Genomic DNA, 18,052 nt, shown 5'->3' with positions numbered 1-18,052 from the left:
TTGGGGCTGAGAGGGAAAATGGATCATCCATGATGAAATGGAAGAGCTGACACAATTGTCCAAATGGCCTAACTCTGTTTCTAAGGCTTATGGTCTGATGGTCTTATGGTCTTAGACCACCTTTCTCCCTTGAATGCTGATCCTCAAATCCCTGCCTCCCCTAAACTGGAGCCATGCATGTCGGAGAAATTGCCTCGCCGGTGAAGAGCGTGGCAGTACTGCACTCTGTTTATGTCTCTGATTGGAGAGCGCGTGGCAGGGCAGGGGTTCAGATGTAACTTATGCCCGAATCTATTGCCCAGAGTATTGAGTGACAAAAAGTGAAAATTGGCAAGCTTTGTATATCTCCTGAATGTTGGCCTCAGTTGTAAAATAACAGTGGTTGTCATTTTTTGTCATTGGTGATAAAATTTCCTAATGTGAGTGAAAAGCATCCCTTAGGGATATGTAACTGCTTATAACACAGGATTCAATGGAAAAAGTGGGTTTCCATTAAAGGCATTTTTCTAGAAACACATCCCCTCTGTAGCATGGGGATGGCCTGCAATAAATCTTCAGAGAATGTAAGCAGATGCTTTCTCACCACTTACAGTAGAACAACTAAAAGAAAAGGCAATGGGTTGAATCACAAAGCATATGGGCCAGTATCAGTCATTTCCAGGCATGCAAGCTATGCAAATCTGTTTCAAGAGTGATAGACAGAGGGGGGACTGATTGAAAGCTAGCGAATACTGAAAGGCCTAGAAAGAGTGGATGTGGGGAGGATATTTCCTGCAGTGGAGGAATCTAGCATCAGAGGGCACAGCCTGAGAATAGAGGGATGTCCATTTGGAACAGAGGTGAGGAGGAATTTCTTCAGGCAGAAAGTAGTGAATCTGTGGAATTCATTGCCACAGATGGGTTGGAGAGGTCAAATCACGGGGTATATTTAAAGCAGAGGTTGATAAGTCCTTGATTAGTAAGGACATCAAAGGTTATGGGGAGAAGGCAGGAAAATGGGGTTGAGAGGGATAATAAATCAGCCATAATTATATAGCAGCACCAGATGCAACTTTTCTGTTTTCTACATCATGAATTCTCTGTAATTCCCCTGCTCCCTCTAGTGGAAAACCAGTCCGCTTTCAGAGTTATTCCTTTTTTCCAAGTGAGGTTGCAAAGTTACCCCATTCAATCACCATTTTAAATGATAAATAGTTCACATCCAAATGATATTATTCAACTACATTTTAATTCTGGTTTCAGTGTATGTAATTGATTGAGGCATAATTGTGTATACATTGTATATACAAAATATTGTACAATGGTGTAAGTATAGTTATCAACACTTTAAAAATGGTTATTAACTTCTTTGGCTGTAGTCTTGTTGGTCTGAGAAAATCTGAGAACATTTACCTTGATGCATTCACACTGGCTATGCTAATTCTTCGCTCCACTTTGTTTTACAGGGAATCTGGAGCTGTATACATGGTGTGCCCAATGAGGAAAAGAAGAAGTCTCCAAACTTGGATTTAAACAGCCCTCAAACAAACATTCTGAGGCTGTTTAACACAGCAAAGCCAATGGCCAATATATCAAACCTTAATGCATCAAGAGCAAACTCTCCTAAAAGAACTTCCAATTTCATTCAGAGAGGGTCATTGCTCCTTGACGTGGTTGACCAAAAGGGGAATTTCTTGTACTCTGACAACAGGCCCTATCAACCCAAGGAGACGGGCTTCAACGACAACACCAGTGAAATGTTAGCGCTCAATGTAAGCCGACAGAAAGACAACCGAAACAATTATATCCTCCAAGGGCAACACCCATTGACTCTAAACGAAGCAAATCCCAACACCGTGGAGGTTACAGTAAGCTCAGAAACTCCAAAACTTAACTCCAGGCCTAGGCAGTTGTGGAAAAAGTCCGTGGAAACCTTGCGGCAGAACCAGGGATCGGCGGTGGAAAATGTCAACGTGGAGCCCAAGCAACCTGTTAAAAATCAAAGGTACCTACCAGAAGAAGTTGGCCATTCCGATATGTCGGACTGTTCTAGCCGTACTACTTCCCACAAGGACCCTGATAACAACCAAAAGCATCATAAGTATAAGGAACCCTTCAAAAAGAAATCCATGATGGCCAAGTACCCCCGAGATTGCAGCGAGATTGAGCTCTCTTATCTTAAGGCCAAAGAAGGGTATCAGCACCATCGGGAGAAAGTGTACACCATTGATTCTGACAGAGAGTCCAATTATCACTCTGATCACCATCATTACCGGGAAAACGTGCCAATTCCTGAAGACTTGGACTACCCCCCAGTGTATCACGATCAGAATGAGAACTACAGGAAACAGGAAGCAGTTCTGCACCTAAATAGGACTCCTCAGCATGATGAGGAAAATGCTGAGAACAAATACAGCCTGTACAATAAGCATTACAGCTTGAAGGAGAAAAATATTTCCCCGTTAGAGTACAGTGATAGGTACAAGCAGCCCACTGCACACTGCCGAAGCTGCCTTTCCAAACTGCCTAATTACACCACACACTATTCGGTCAGGTCTCCCTATAACAGATGCGATGCCTGTGTACACACGGCAAACTTGTATGACATTAGTGAAGATCACATGTTACAAGAGCCAGTAAGCCCCATGTGCCCTGACGAATCCTTTGCCCATCACTGGGCTCCTTCCGACGTCTCAAACATGCAGAGAGTTAACAGACTCCGAATCAGCAGGCAGCACTCCTTCGACAATATCCTTGAAAAGCCGAAGGAAGTGGATCTCGGAAGACCTGCCCGGAGTGTGAGCCTGAAGGAAAAGGACAGATTTCAGGATGACCCCTATGCGCACGTATTCAGTATTAAACCCGAGAAACTCTTTAGCACCAAGGTTTCCGTTTTTGACCACCACCTGGAAGAGAGCAAGCGGAGTAAGTCGTTGTATCCTGACCATGTCTCCGAGAATCCATTCTGGCACTCCTTCCGTGAAGATCAGCATCTGGTCCATGGGCGAAGTTCTTCCGACATATATAAACAGTCCGCTGCATCAAAGGCATGCTACGATAATCACTTTAGATCATCTATTAAGTCGACAGCATCTTACTGCTCCCGAGATGGACGAGTTCCTAATGATATGTACATTTCAGAACATATTATGCCTTATGTATCAAGCAGAAATAGTATTTACTGTACTCCCAGGGTTTTGAATTCTTCCAGCAATAGACGTGTCTACAAAAAAATGCCTAGTATTGAATCAGATGTTTGACTCCTCGTTTGTTTGTCTAATTCTTCGTTTAAGCTATTCATTTGCTGTAGCTAATGATGTACATAGTTGCCAACATTTTGAAGTAGGAACTTAGGAGACATTAAGGGGCAGCTTTGCCAGATAGTCGTTGCTAACATTGTCTTCTTTCTCCTATTTTCTGATAGATAGGGCTGACTGGCCTTTCCTACTATCTGATGGCAAAGGAGCAACAGAAAAGAGATACATGTTGATGATCATACCAACTGGTTAGCTTTGCTGCAAATGAAGACTCCATAAAATGACCTAGTGGAATTATTGTCTCCCTTTTACGGTGCATTAATCTGTTACAGACCACACTAGGCAGGCCATTGAATCTTAGGACAACACTGGTTATGTAAAGTAAGCAAGAAATAGACGACAAGCTCAATATTACTGTGTAAATGTAGGGAGTTGGCAACTATGCTATTATATGTAATCCAGTTCTGTAACTGCTGAAATGTTTCAATTCAACTGTTTCCCAAAGTGAAACCCTGAGCTAAAGCAGCTAATGGCATACTTTAGAGATTCTGAGAACAAATGGGTCCTCTGGTAGAGTCATAATTTTTTTTCCTTAGAAAATAATCAAAGTCCAGAGTGCAGCATCTTGTACGGCCAACCTTCTCAACTATGTGACTGTATCCTCGGGGAAAGCCCTTTATGAGCATCAATTGAATAGAGTACTATGAGGATTCCAATGTTAAGCATAATATTCCTACAACACTATAGCAGTCATCACATTGTGTAACAGTGCTACAATCGTAATATTTTGAGACTTGTTTTCTATTGTTCCACCTAGTAATTTGTTCCAGCCTTTGTTGCTTACTCAAGTCTGTTCACTTGAAGAAGTTATGGACCAGCAGTGAAAAGATTAACTGCTGAGGAGCAACAGAAATTTGCTAATAAAATGCATGGCATGAACATTCAGGGATTTTGCATTATAGATTTTAATAAATAAATTCGGGTAGCTGCAAAATGTAATTTATATGCTGTTAGCTTGGGGATTCACTCAACTGAATTCTTTAACTCTTCCCCAGATTTGATAGACATCAATTGTGAGCAAATCTGATAGTCCATCTCTTTGCAGTATATTCCCATTGTATTGTATATTTATCATGTAAACTTGAACTGATTATTTTTAATATGGCAATGGGGGTATAAAATATGCCCCTAAGGGCAACAAACATTAGAATGTCACCATTATAGAAAAGAGCATATAATTATTAAAAATAGTATATGTAAGTATCTTCAGTTAACTCTAGATTTTTAACAGTACTGAACTTTGCTGCTTAATAAGTGAAATATGCCCACGGCTTTGAATAAAGACTTCCATAACTACCAGCACACTATGGGCATTTTGTATGCTGAAAGGGCTGGAATTTATGACTTTGAGTACCAGTGATATGCTTAAATTAGGGTAAGATATCATTCGGCCATTGAATATATCCATTTAAGGCTTAAAGGTACCTGTATGTTGTTTTATGATGTTTTTCACAATATCATGTGAATAACGTAACACAAAAAAGATGTTTTCAGCATAAATAGTATTTCAGAAAGTTATCCCTTCCCCATTTCACTCCAAAATAGTAAGTTTTACTCTGAGGTCTCTGTTAATTATCTCAAAGGAACATGTCAGTCAAATGTTTATCAAAATAAAATGTATTAGGGAAGTATTATTAATTACTAGTGGTAAATACAGGAACACGACAGCCAATTGATTAGATTTGACTACAATAGAAATGTTATTTTACCACAGGATGCCAGGTAATGAATTTCCAATCTGCCAGCAGACCCAGGAAATGCTACTTAATATGGATGTCTAAACTTAATTCACTGGAAATCACATGAAGATTTCTTAAACTTAGCACAGAAAAAAAATTAGAAAAAAATTAAATGATGTTCTGTGATTTTTTAGGAATGCAGTAATCTCAGTGATTGCAAACAGAGGTTTTAGCAGTTTCTTGCAATCTGGTTTTAATGATCGTTAATCTTAATCACTCCCACTTAGTGAAACTGCTGAGTGGCCACATTGAGTGATTACTGCTGAGAGGGTCATTACTCAGTGAATAGTGACTTCCCTAGAAAGCAGTTCATGTGTTTACACTGAAAGATAATACGATCAGTGATATGAGGATTTTAAAGCTCTATTAAAGATTTAAATTTAATTCTAGTACATTCCCGGTTTCTTTTCTCTGACACCAGACTTGTGAGAAAGGTGTTAAAAAGGAGAGAGAATACAATTTTAACAATGCTATCATGCTTTTTAATATAATACTGCTTCCCACTCATCACACAATATAATTTCCACCAATAATGCAATTTATGTTGCAAAACAAATTAGTAAGCTCCATGAAAATTGTTCCATTCCATATTAGCAACCTTCTTGGTAAACTGAACCATTACTAGAAAATGCAGCACGCCAATCTTTTTAACATGCAGGCTACAGGCATATATAGAGAATCATTTGATAATGTCTTGTGCATGAAAAGAATACTACCAATTGTTCAGGAATTAATGACACTTTAAACTTGTTACAGAAGGAATAGTCTCATATTATATCACTAAGCATTTGACATTACCTTGAAACCTGCCTCACATATAATAACGTATTAAAGTAGTTTTTATTTTTTCCTCAGTGAATATAATTTCAGGATAGGAATTATCCAAGTCTCAGTCTCTTAAACTAGTGACTGAGTCATTCATTTTCCTTTTGAAACTGCTGTATTTTTTTTAAATCTCTGCTTTTTAATGATATTCTTTTGTAATAGAATAATCTCACGTAGAGAAACAGCTGACATTACTTAAGAATATCTTGAACAGTTGCCAGATTACTCAAGAAAAGTTTGGCTTTGTACCACAATATGTGTAAATTGGTTCTCATGCAAAAATAAGGAAAGACCTTTCATAAGCTTGATTATTTTGCCATTACCTGAACACTTTTTATATAAAAGCGTAAGTGATATTTCAGCTGTAAATTGCAACAAGCTTGATCTTTCTATAACTGTATTATAGCAATGAATGTGAAAAATGGTTACTAAAATTATAAACCGTCATTTACATAACCAATCAAATAAAGCCCACCCCATGGTAACTAGTGCAGTTAAGAATGCAACGAAATATCGTACATTTCTACTGCACAATCCAATTAGTAGTTTCTCATCCCTATCCGCGCCCATTAACGCTGGATCTTCCACTTTATAGATAAGTTACAGCAGTAGATTTCAATATATATTTAGCAGAAAAATATCAATTGCTTTTATTATTATTTCCCATTGGTTATTACCTGCTTTAGCATAGAATGATTTCTAAGGTTCGAGAAGTAACATGATATTGTGGAAATCCCATTGCCACACACAGCATGTTTAATTCAGGTACAATAGTGGCTGGCACTAATTCAGTCCCTGGTTTGCAAAATTGGTTTTCTTAGTCAAGGAAATTAAGCTGTAACTCAACATAGTCCAAAACATATTATTGTTTTAATGTCCGTGTCCTTTTTCCAGTTTGTAACTGTTTTCTGCTCTAATTATGCCCCCTATTTTTTTGTCTTGAAATGAAGAGATTTTATGTTACCTTGAAATTTGATGTGGGTCACATTCATGCAAGTGACATATTTTAGATTGCACTAGAAAGGAAGTTACACAAAGTAATTCAATAAGATATTTGGCAAGGACTGAGCTTAAATAATTTTAAGATGTATATTTTGCTAAACAGAGTGAATTCAACTTAGTAACCAAAAGTTTAGGTCTGAAATGTTCTTTGGCTGTGTGCATGTTGTCCTCGGTCATAAACTATATGTCATGCTTATCCAATTAACATTTATGTGTAACTTGGACGTGAAGGCATTGGACACACATTTTGCCTTGCTAAACATTCACAATGATATTCTGTTTGATTATTGGTACTAAAGTAATTTGATTCCTGCCTATACCTTCATTAGATGAGAAAATACTAATTATTACTTTGTGGCAGTGTAGATTTCAAACATATCTGCTATCGAAGTCTGTATTTACATTTGTTTTGATCTTTCTATGAACTCTAACTGTAATATTTGCCAAGGTTGTCTTTAAAACTGTAATATGTGTTTTTTTTTTCTTTTCCATTGTAGATGTGTAGAAATTACAATTGGAATGGATTTTGAATGTTCAAAGTGTTTACTGCTACAGCATTTGATGTAAATAGGTTGTCAATTGTGCCAGAAAATCTGATGTAAAAATGTAAATAAGTAAAAGTACCATTTTTCTAAGGAAGACTATTTCTGCCACTTTATATCAAAATTAAAACTATAGTCACTTAACTTTCTTTAATACTGTGGTTATTTCAAATGCACTTTTCCACGAAAACAATGCCCTTTATCAGTTCCTGCATTGAAAGCTCAAATAGTTTATACACAATTAATAAATCTTAGCAGTTTATTACTCAACCATATAATTTTAGTGTTAGTAAACTGTAGGCTTGACCTGTGTGTAGATCTTATACTGGATACTGAATAATCACTTTTGCATCGCACAGTAAGAAACCCCAGATTTCAAGATCTTGCAACTGTCTTTGACAGTTTGTTGTGTAGAAATTGACTTCTTCCTTTCTTATAAAAGTTAATACACTTAAAAACTATCCCATTAGCTGTAAAGTGCCCTGGAATGAAGAGAGATTGCAAGAAGTGCAGTATAATTGCTTTCTTTATAGGAAGTGATAAACGTGAATCTCATTGGCTACCTGTAAGGAAAGTAGCTACATTTTCCAGTTAAGTGTTTCCTACAATTGTTCTGGAAACCACATAAAAAAAATTCACATACGCATACATGGAAATCATTAATGTTGTTGAGAAAACTCTGTGACTAATAGACTCAAAATCTATTGACCTCAAACCTACAGTTTCTTTCCCTTTGCTAATGTTAATTTTGCATTGGGATAACTTTAATAATTATCATTGATTTTAGGGGGATTAGAGGCACTCATCGCAGTTTAACAGATTAATCATGTCTTTCCCTGTCATATCTATTTAGCAAAGTCAGAAATCTTTTTCATGGATGCATCACAAAACCGACAAGTTAGCCTTAGCAGGATGGTAAACATTGTGTGTGGGCTGTCCTTGAAAACTTGTTGAATAACTTGCTTTCCGCTGCATTTACACATCTCAGGTATTGTAGCATAAACCAACACGTCAAGTCTAGCTCAGTCCACTTGGGTGGGGGAGGGTCAGTTTTGGGCTCTTTAAGGTAGTCAATTTCTCCCACAGAAAGCTGCTCAGTTGATGTAATGTCAGTGCTCTGGATCACTCTGGAGCCCAGGAAACGATGGGACAATGACTTTTTGAGGATATTTCTGCAGCAAGTGAGTCAAGACTTCCATTCCTCATCAGTCACGTAATCCAGTTACAAATACATATTCAAATACAAACACAAATACATCCAGTTACAAATACATAGTCTCACTAGAACCCATGATTATATTCTCAACTTTCTAATACGGATTGTTTGAAGGAAAATTTTAATTTTTCATGTGAGAAAGAAGTAAGTTGGGGTTAGTGGTTAAACATTTGGTCACAATTATCCAACAGTGACTTAATTCTTATATTCCAAGACTGGCCAATGCTGTTAAATTGCTATTAGATGGAAAGGTTTACAGTTGTTCAACAGGCATTTCCTTCCTGTTGACAAAAATGTAAATTCCAATAATTATCTCTCTTAAGGAATAAAATGGCTAAAGACCATAGAACTACATTTGCAACACCACACTTCCAGTCTCTCTGTATAGTAGCTGACCCCAAACTATAATGGTTCCATATATCTGTTAGTGGCTTCTCACAGAACGAGGAGACACAGTGGTGTAACGTCTCAATTCCTGCTAAGGCAGTTTCATTGAGTAGCTTAAATTAATTAGTGAGATTCTGTGTAGCTGCGGTTAAGGGGTGTAAGATCCGAAGAATAGTTGCAGATGTAGATTTTCAGGCCATTCTTTGGGAAGCAGGGATGAATTCTGAAAATAATGGAAACTTAACTCCCCTTTTCCGAAAATAATTTTGTCAAAGCTATCCTCCCAAAGACTTGCTGCTCCATCAAGGCACTGAATCAGGCCCTGTTAACAAGTAATTAGAAATCCAGCCATGTGTTAATGGTCACAAAGGCCGTTCTAGAACTGAACAGGCTGGAGGTCACACTGATTAGCCCAAAAGGAGTTCCGAGGTTATCTGCATTCTTGTGGGAACTGAGAGAAACTGAAGTCCTCCCTTGATCTTCACAAGCTGCAGCATGGCTCTAGGTCAGTCCTAGTCTGACAGTTGCTTGGTTCTGAATGACGAAGGGTCCCAGCCTTCTCATGCAATGAGGCTCCCGTTTATACTACCAAGCTATTGAAAGTGACACGGAGAGAAAGTTAGCACTATTTAGGAATTAGTGCTGAGCTGCATTTCACTGTCAGAGATGCTGATTTTGCAATGACCTGTTCAAATAAAGTTCTGCTCTCATTGGTGGATGTGAGAGACAATCTGGATGTAAGTGACAAAGAAGTGCAGAGGAGAAGCCTCCAGTCTTTTGACCAGTGTTAATCCTCATCCAACACCTCTGCAAAAGTAATGGTACAAAAAAAATTTGCAGATGCTAGAAATCCAAATCAAAAACAGAAGATCCACAGTAAGTTAAGAGACATCACAGGGGAGAGAAAGGGAGTCGCTGTGAAAGTAGTTGATTATTTGGATATATTCTGACTGGATTTTATGGGATCTTTACTGTACTCCAAATTGAGCTGAGTTTTCTACAAAATAGTGACTGCAATTTAAAAGTACCTTACACAAACACACACACACACACACACACACACACACACACACACACACACACACACACACACACACACACACACACACACAATCTATGGAGATGAATAAACAGTCGACGTATCAGGCTGAGACCCTTCTTCAAGACTGAAAAGGAAAGGGGGAAGATGCCAGAAAAATAGGTGGGAGGAAGGGAGGAAGACAGCTGAAAGGTGATAGGTGAAGCCAGGTAGGCAGGAAAGACAAAGGGCTGGAGAGGAAGGAATCTGATAGGAGAGGAGAGTGGACCATAGGAGAAAGGAAAGGACCCAGAGGGAGGTGAGAAAAGGTAAGAGGCCAGAGTGGGGAATAAAAGAGGGGAGGAGTGGAATTTTTATTTTGGGAAGTTGAAAATGATGTTCTTGCCATCAGGCTGGAAGCTACCCATAGGGTGTTGCTCCTTCACTCTGAGGGTAGCCTTGTCTTGGCACAAAAAGGTACCATGGATTGACATGTCAGATTGGGAATGGAAATGGAAATTGAAATTAAAATGTTTGGCCACAGGTAAGTTCTGCTGTTTGGTGGATGGAGCGGAGGTGCTCAATGAAGCAGTCCCCCAATTTACAACAGGCCTCACCAGCGTAGAGTAGGCCGTTTCAGGAGCACCTGACACAACAGGTGACCTCAGAAGATTCGCAAGTTAAGTGTTGCATCACTTTGAGGGACAGTTTGGGGCCCTGGACGGAGGTGACAGGGTGTAGCACTGTAGCACTTCGTCCGCTTGCAGCGATAAGTGACAGCAGGGAGATTAGTAGAGAGGGACAAGGGAATCATTGAGTGAGCAATCATTGCAGAAAGTGGGGGTGGGGGGGGAGATATAGAGGTAGCAACCTTTCAGAGATGGCGGAAAATGATGAGTTGGACGCGGAGGTTCATGGAGTGGTAGGAACTCAATCACTGTTAGGGTGGTGGGGAGATGGGTGAGTGTGAATGTTTGGGAACTGAAGGAGATGTGCTGGGGGCAGCATCAATGGTGGAAGAAGGTTAACCTCGTTCTTTGAAGAAGGGGGACATCTCTAATGTCCTGGAAAGGAAAGCCTCGTCCTGGAACAGATGCAGTGGAGATGAAGGAACTGAGAAAAGGGATCAGCATTTTCCAGGAGTCAAGGTATAGTCATAGGAATCACGAGGAAATCTGCAGATGCTGGAAATTCAAACAACAACACACACAAAATGCTGGTGGAACACAGCAGGCCAGGCAGCATCTATAGGGAGAAGCACTGTCGACGTTTCGGGCTGAGACCCTTCATCAGGACTAACTGAAGGGAAAGATAGTAAGAGATTTGAAAGTAGTGGGGGAGGGAGAAATGCTAAATGATAGGAGAAGACCGGAGGGGGTGGGATGAAGCTAAGAACTGGAAAGGTGATTAGCGAAAGTGATACAGAGCTGGAGAAGGGAAAGGATCATGGGACGGGAGGCCTCAGGAGAAAGAAAGGGGGGGGGGAGCACCAGAGGGAGATGGAGAACAGGCAGAGTGATGGGCAGAGAGAGAGAAAAAAAAGGGGGGGGGAAACTAAATGTGTCAGGGATGGGGTAAGAAGGGGAGGAGGGGCATTAACGGAAGTTAGAGAAGTCAATGTTCATGCCATCAGGTTGGAGGCTACCCAGACGGTATATAAGGTGTTGTTCCTCCAACCTGAGTTTGGATTCATTTTGACAATAGAGGAACCCATGGATAGACATATCAGAATGGAATTAAAATGTGTGGCCACTGGGAGATCCTGCTTTTTCTGGCGGACCGAGCATAGGTGTTCAGCGAAACGGTCTCCCAGTCTGTGTTGGGTCTCACCAATATATAAAAGGCCACACTGGGAGCACCGGACGCAGTATACCACACCAGCCAACTCACAGGTGAAGTGTCGCCTCACCTGGAAGGACTGTCTGGGGCCCTGAATGGTGGTGGGGGAGGAAGTGTAAGGGCAGGTGTAGCACTTGTTCCGTTTACAAGGATAAGTGCCAGGAGGGAGATCGGTGGGAAGGGATGGGGGGGACAAGTGGACATGGGAGTCACGTAGGGAGCGATCCCTGCAGAAAGCAGAAGGGGGGGGGGTGAGGGAAAAATGTGTTTGGTAGTGGGATCCCATTGGAGGTGGCGGAATCATAGGAATCAGTAGGTTTAGAAAAGATGTCAGCCAATAGTTCATCTCCAGGTATGGAGACTGAGAGATCAAGAAAGGGAGGGAGGTGTCAGAAATGGACCAAGTCAATTTAAGGGCAGGGTGGAAGTTGGAGGCAAAGTTGATGAAATTGACAAGCTCAGCGTGGAGGCTTGAAGCAGCACCAATGCAGTTGTCAATGTAGCAGAGAAAGAGTTGGGAAGCATTACTGGGGAAGGCTTGGAAGATGGACCATTCGATGTAGCCAATGCAAAGTCAGGCATAGCTGGGGCCCATGCCGGTTCCCATGGCTACCCCTCGAGTCTAGAGAAAATGGGAGGAGCTGAGGGAAAATTGTTGAGGGTGAGATGATATCATTACATCAGCAGGGAGCTTTGCAGAGTAGTACATTCTGCAGTTCACAAGCCACTAGTTAAAGTTATCAAGTTGTCTATGTATTTCTATCTACTGGTCTGTATCATAATGAGACTTGGCAGCTCTGTGATCAAAGGGTGGCTTGAGCCTAAACACCATGGGAGTATGTTCTGAACTCCATTCACCGAGGAGCAGGGTGAGTCAAGGTTTGCAGGCTTCATAGGAGGAGAAATCTTCAGGATTATTCACAGTGGAGGTGAACATGGGCTGTGGGACTTGGGTTTCTGGGATTGGAGAATTACAGGGAAACGCAGCACTGAAATTCGCAGCAGCAGGTGCTTGGCTCCTGAAGGAGGTTGTAATCTTTTATAATACTGTACGGATTTTACACATGATAGATTTAAACACTGAATTATGAGGGAGACCAGCTATCACATAAAATTGCTTCTATTACAATTCTTTAATTAGTAAAGCTTATCTTGAAGTTGCCCTTTCTAGTCAAGTGCCTACAAGCATGATTCCCAAAAGTGGCATTGTGGAAAAACATTATTGGAATTGCAATTGCAACTGGTGTATTATTGTCACATCACCAAAGGTACAGTGAAAAGCTTGAATAACGTTTGTACAGATCAGATTAATATTTGTGGTAAACCAATGACAAATGCAGAATAAAGTGCCCCAGCTGCAGAGAAGGGGCAGTGCAGGTAGACAATAAGGTGTAAGGCCACAACAAGGTAAACTGAACAGGAATCAGAATCACTGACGTACTGCATGTCATAGATGTTGTTGTTTTGAGGGAATGGTATAGGGTAATGCATAAATTGTACTATAAATTAATATCACAATATTTCTTACATCCTTCATATACACGAGTAAAGATCTTTACGTTATGTCTCTGTCTGAATGTGTAATTTATGTTAGTTTGTAATAAATAGTATGTGCAACAGGACAGTCAATATAACATAGAAATAGAATTGCTTCAGCATGAATTAATCAGTCTGATGGCCTGGTGGAAGAAGCTGTACCGGAGCCTGTTGGTCCTGGCATTAATGCTGCGGTACCGTTTCCCAGATGGTAGCAGCTGGAGCAGATCGTGGTTGGGGTGACTCAGGTCCCCAGTGATCCTTTTTATGCACCTGTCTCTGGAAATATCCTGAACAGTGGGACGTTCACATTTACAGTTGCGCTGGGCTGTCCGCACCACTCTCTGCAGAATCCTGCAATTGAGGGAAGTACAGTTCCCATACCAGGCAGTGATGCAGCCAGTCAGGATGCACTTAATTGTGCCCCTGTAGAAAGTCCTTAGGATTTGAGGACTCGTGCCAGACTTCTTCAGTTGTCTGAGGTGAAAGAGGTGCTGTTGTGCTTTTTTCACCACATAGTCGGTATGTACAGACCCCGTGAGATTCTTGGTGATGTGTATGCTGAGGAACTTAAAGCTGTTCACTCTCTCAACCCCAGATCCACTGCTGTTACTAGGGGTTAGCCCATCTCCATTCCTCCTGTAGTCCACAACCAGCTCCTTTGATTTTGTGACCTTGAGGGGGAGGTTGTTTTCTTGACACCACTGTGTCAGTGATGACTTCTTCTCTGTAAACTGCCTCATTATTATTTGAGATAAGGCCCATCAATGTAGTATTATATGCAAATTAGCAGAGATTGGAGCTAATCAGGAGCAGAATTAGGCCATTTGGCCCATTGAGTCTGCTCTGCCAATCAATCATGGCTGATTCTTTTTTCCTCCTCCTCAATTCCAGTTCCTGGCCTTCTCCCTGTAACCTTTGATGCCGAGTCCAATCAAGAATCTATCTATTTCTGCCTTAAATACACCCGAACGACCTGGCCTCCACAGCTGCATGTGGTAACAAATTCCACAAATTCACCACCCTCTGGCTAAAGAACTTTCTTTGCATCTCTGTTTTAAATGGACTGCCCTTTAAATTTATTATAAAATGATTAAGTAGTGCAAAAAGAGAGCAAAAACTTGTGAGGTAGTATTCATGGATTCATTACTTGTTTAGAAATCTGATGGCAGAGGGGAAGAAGCTGTTCCTAAAATGTTGAGTGCACGTCTTCAGGCTCGATGGTAGCAATGAGAAGAGAACATGTCCTGGGTCATTTGACATCAGAAATCTATCTTATTGGACTAGTGAAGCTGTCTTTGAGCCTGGTGATAAGTGGTTTCAAAATCTTGTTACTGTCAACAATAGGCACTTCACCATGGGTATGTGACAAGTAATGAGCTCACTGGAGGTCTATTCAGTGAGCTTCTCCAGGGGCCTTACTCAAATGGTTGGTTTGAGAACGTCAAGGCTGTGCATCAGGAGCACACATACCTTGTGCAAACAGTGGGAGGCGTGCCTCCTACTGCCTCATCGGTGGAGGAATCTACCACTCTTAAACCAGCCACGTCAAAGCCACAAAACCAGAGTGCACACAAGTAATCCTTAATCCTGTGAGGCTACCTATGAAGAGGAGGAAGAAGCAGAAAAAGAACTCTGGACAAAAGAAGATGAAGTTAAAAATTGAAAACCCCCAAATCATTATTTCAGATCCAATGAATTATTTTAAAGTTTCAGTCTTAGAGTCTAAGAAACACAGAGTCAAAGAGTATGGAACCAGCCCCTTCAAGCTCAACTCATCCTGAGAGCATTGGGTTTGTTGCCTGTGAAGTTCCAAACTCAAACAGAGACTTTAAGCCCTATTGGATATAATCTACAAATACTCTCATTAAAGGGAGACTATTACTGTAGTCACTCAATCTTCAAAGACTAGTTCACTTCCTTTTTTATTCTTCATAGCAAATTTAACCACCAATCTCTCCTCCCTACCAAAGAGAGGATACTTCCAGCAAAAAGAATAGTTTAAAACACAGTTCACTTATCTTCAGTGATTTATGTTTAAATCCAAATAAACTCTTATAACAAATTTAAAGCTCACAGTGGATTTATATCTTAAGCATTTCCAAACACTTATAAAACATAAAGCATTTCCAAATCATTGCTACAATTCCTATAAACTTATAAGACTTAATAGTGATCCAGATGAACAAATGCAGAAATTTCAGCCAGAAGAATGGATTCTTGTTCACCTTGTGTTTCATTCATGCTTCTTGATGTTCCTTAACCCATTCCTAATAAGCCTGAACTACTGTCTATATTTATACCCTTTTTCTACCATTATCCTTCTGACAGTGGAGGGTTAAGACCACACTTAGGTTGAAGGAACAACCTGTTTGGGTAGCCTCCAACCTGATGGCATGGAAATTGATTTCTCACACTTCCAGCAATGCCTCCAATCTCCACCCCCCCCCCCCATTATTTCCCATCCCATTCTCCCTCTCTCATGTTATCTCCTTGCCCACCTCATTGTCTCTGTCTGGTGCTCCTCCACCTTCCCCCCCCCCCTTCTTTCTTCCATGGCCTTCTGTCTCTTTCACCAATCAATTTCCTAACTCTTTGCTTCACTCCTCCCCCTCCAAATTTCACCTATCACCGGGCGTTTCTCTCTACCCTCACCCCACCTTTTAAATCTACTCCTCAGCTTTTTTTCTCCAGTCCTGCCGAAGGGTTTCGGCCCGAAACATTGACTGTACATTTTTCCACAGATGCTACCTGGCCTGCTGAGCTCCTTCAGCATTTTGTGTGTGTTGCTCAGATTTACTCTTGTTTGTGAAGCTATAGATATTGAGTACAGGAAGTGTATGAATTTCCCAGAAAATACACAATGCTTTTAGTCACCCTAGCCATCCCCTACACTCTCCCTGCAACTTAAAACTTGTGTGATTCTCTTTTCCACTGACTTGGTGAATAGTGTTGATCTGACATCTCACCTGTGTTTCTCCTTTCACAAAAGGTGCTTCACCTGCTGAGTATTTAAAAACCCTCGAATTGAAGGACTGAACCCAAGTTATTATCACCCTATTTTTGTTCAGGTTTGGAGGCCATTCAACTGGACTTTTTCACTCTTTGAAAGCTAACCACTTTTGTATGAATTTCTACATGCTCACTCATGGCCTTCTATAGGCACGCATTAGTCTCGAGAGACCATGGATTTTCGCCTTGGAAAGTTTTCAGGGCACAGGCCTGGGCAGGATTGTATGGGAGACCAGCAGTTGCCCATGCTGCAAGTCTCCCCTTTCCATGCCATCGATGTTGTCCAAGGGAAGGACAAGGGCACCGGTGTCGTCGCAGAGTAATGTGTGGTTAAGTGCCTTGCTCAAGGACACAACACACTGCCCTAGTTGAGGCTCGAACTAGCGACCTTCAAATCACTAGACCAACGCCTCAACCACCTGGCCACGTGCCAACACATAGGCTTCTACAATATACGATAAGTATTTCCTGGATTTCCTCTGTACATACACACAAAGGTAGTCCCTAATCTCTCATTACTGCGTAATATTTTGAGATCCTGTGTTGATTGACATCCTGAACGACATAGATAACTTCACTCACCTGAACTCTGAACAGATTTCACAACCTACAGACTCACTTTCAAGAAGCCTGCAACTCATGTTCTCAGTATTTCTATTACAGTCAGACAATAGACAATAGACAGTAGGTGCAGGAGTAGACCATTCGGCCCTTCTAGCCAGTATCGCCATTCACTATGATCATGGCTGATCAAACACAATCAGTACCCCATTCCTGCCCTCTCCCTATATCCCTTGACCCCGCTATCTATAAGAGCTCTATCTAACTCTCTCTTGAATGCATCCAGAGACTTGGCCTCCACTGCCTTCTGGGGCAGAGCATTCCACATATCCACCACTCTCTGGGTGAAAAAGTTTTTCTGCATCTCCTTATCTGTGAGGGATTGGTTCCAAGACCCCCCACGGATACCAAAAAAATGTGGACGCTCAAGTCCCTTATTTAACCTGTCTCAATGCGGTGGTCTTTAGGACCCAGCAGAACCCCGGACTTTATTTAACATATCTCATTGCGGTGGACATTAGGACCTGGCGGTACAGCTCTGAATCCGTGGTGTTTCTGTTCATGAAAATAATCCCGATCCCGATTGAAAATAAGGTGGAAATAATAAAGCAATCGGAAAGAGGTGAAACACCATTAGTCATTGCAAAAGCGTTAGGCTACAGTCGATCAACGATCGGAACAATTTTAATGGAGCACGAGAAAGGCCCTGTGCCGATGAAAGCTACAATTATTACTAAGCAAAGCAGTGGTTTAATTATTGAAATACGTCTGTTTCTTAAGTGTTTTATATGCATAGAAAGGTAAAATATGTACTATATACTAAGAAAAACATTTGACTAACTGACGCTAAATAATACCGGATGTACCTGTTCCGACTTCAAATCTGACTTAAAGACCGACTCAGGAATGGAACTCACTCATAACCTGGGGACTGCCTGTACCTTTAAGTCATTTCTAGATTACTTATAATACTTAATGCAATGTAAATGCTATGTAAATAGTTGTTATACTTTATCGTTCAGGGAATAATGACAAGAAAAAATAGTCTGTACACGCTCAAACAACGAGTGCTGGAGAGA

The 18,052-nt window shown here is 40.9% G+C and overlaps 1 protein-coding gene across 1 annotated transcript in view; it reads left to right on the top strand.

Moving 5' to 3' along the window:
* grin2aa (glutamate receptor, ionotropic, N-methyl D-aspartate 2A, a) overlaps positions 1–3,239 on the top strand; it is a 295,359-nt gene extending 292,120 nt beyond the window's left edge. The window contains exon 13 of the mRNA XM_059978631.1: positions 1,446–3,239. Coding sequence (XP_059834614.1) covers positions 1,446–3,239 — 1,794 coding nt within the window. The remainder of the gene's footprint in view (positions 1–1,445) is intronic.
* Positions 3,240–18,052: the final 14,813 nt, after the last annotated feature.

Source organism: Hypanus sabinus, chromosome 9 (genome assembly GCF_030144855.1).
Source record: "Hypanus sabinus isolate sHypSab1 chromosome 9, sHypSab1.hap1, whole genome shotgun sequence".
Taxonomy (NCBI): Eukaryota; Metazoa; Chordata; class Chondrichthyes; order Myliobatiformes; family Dasyatidae; genus Hypanus; species Hypanus sabinus.
This window is presented reverse-complemented; position numbering and strand designations above follow the sequence as displayed.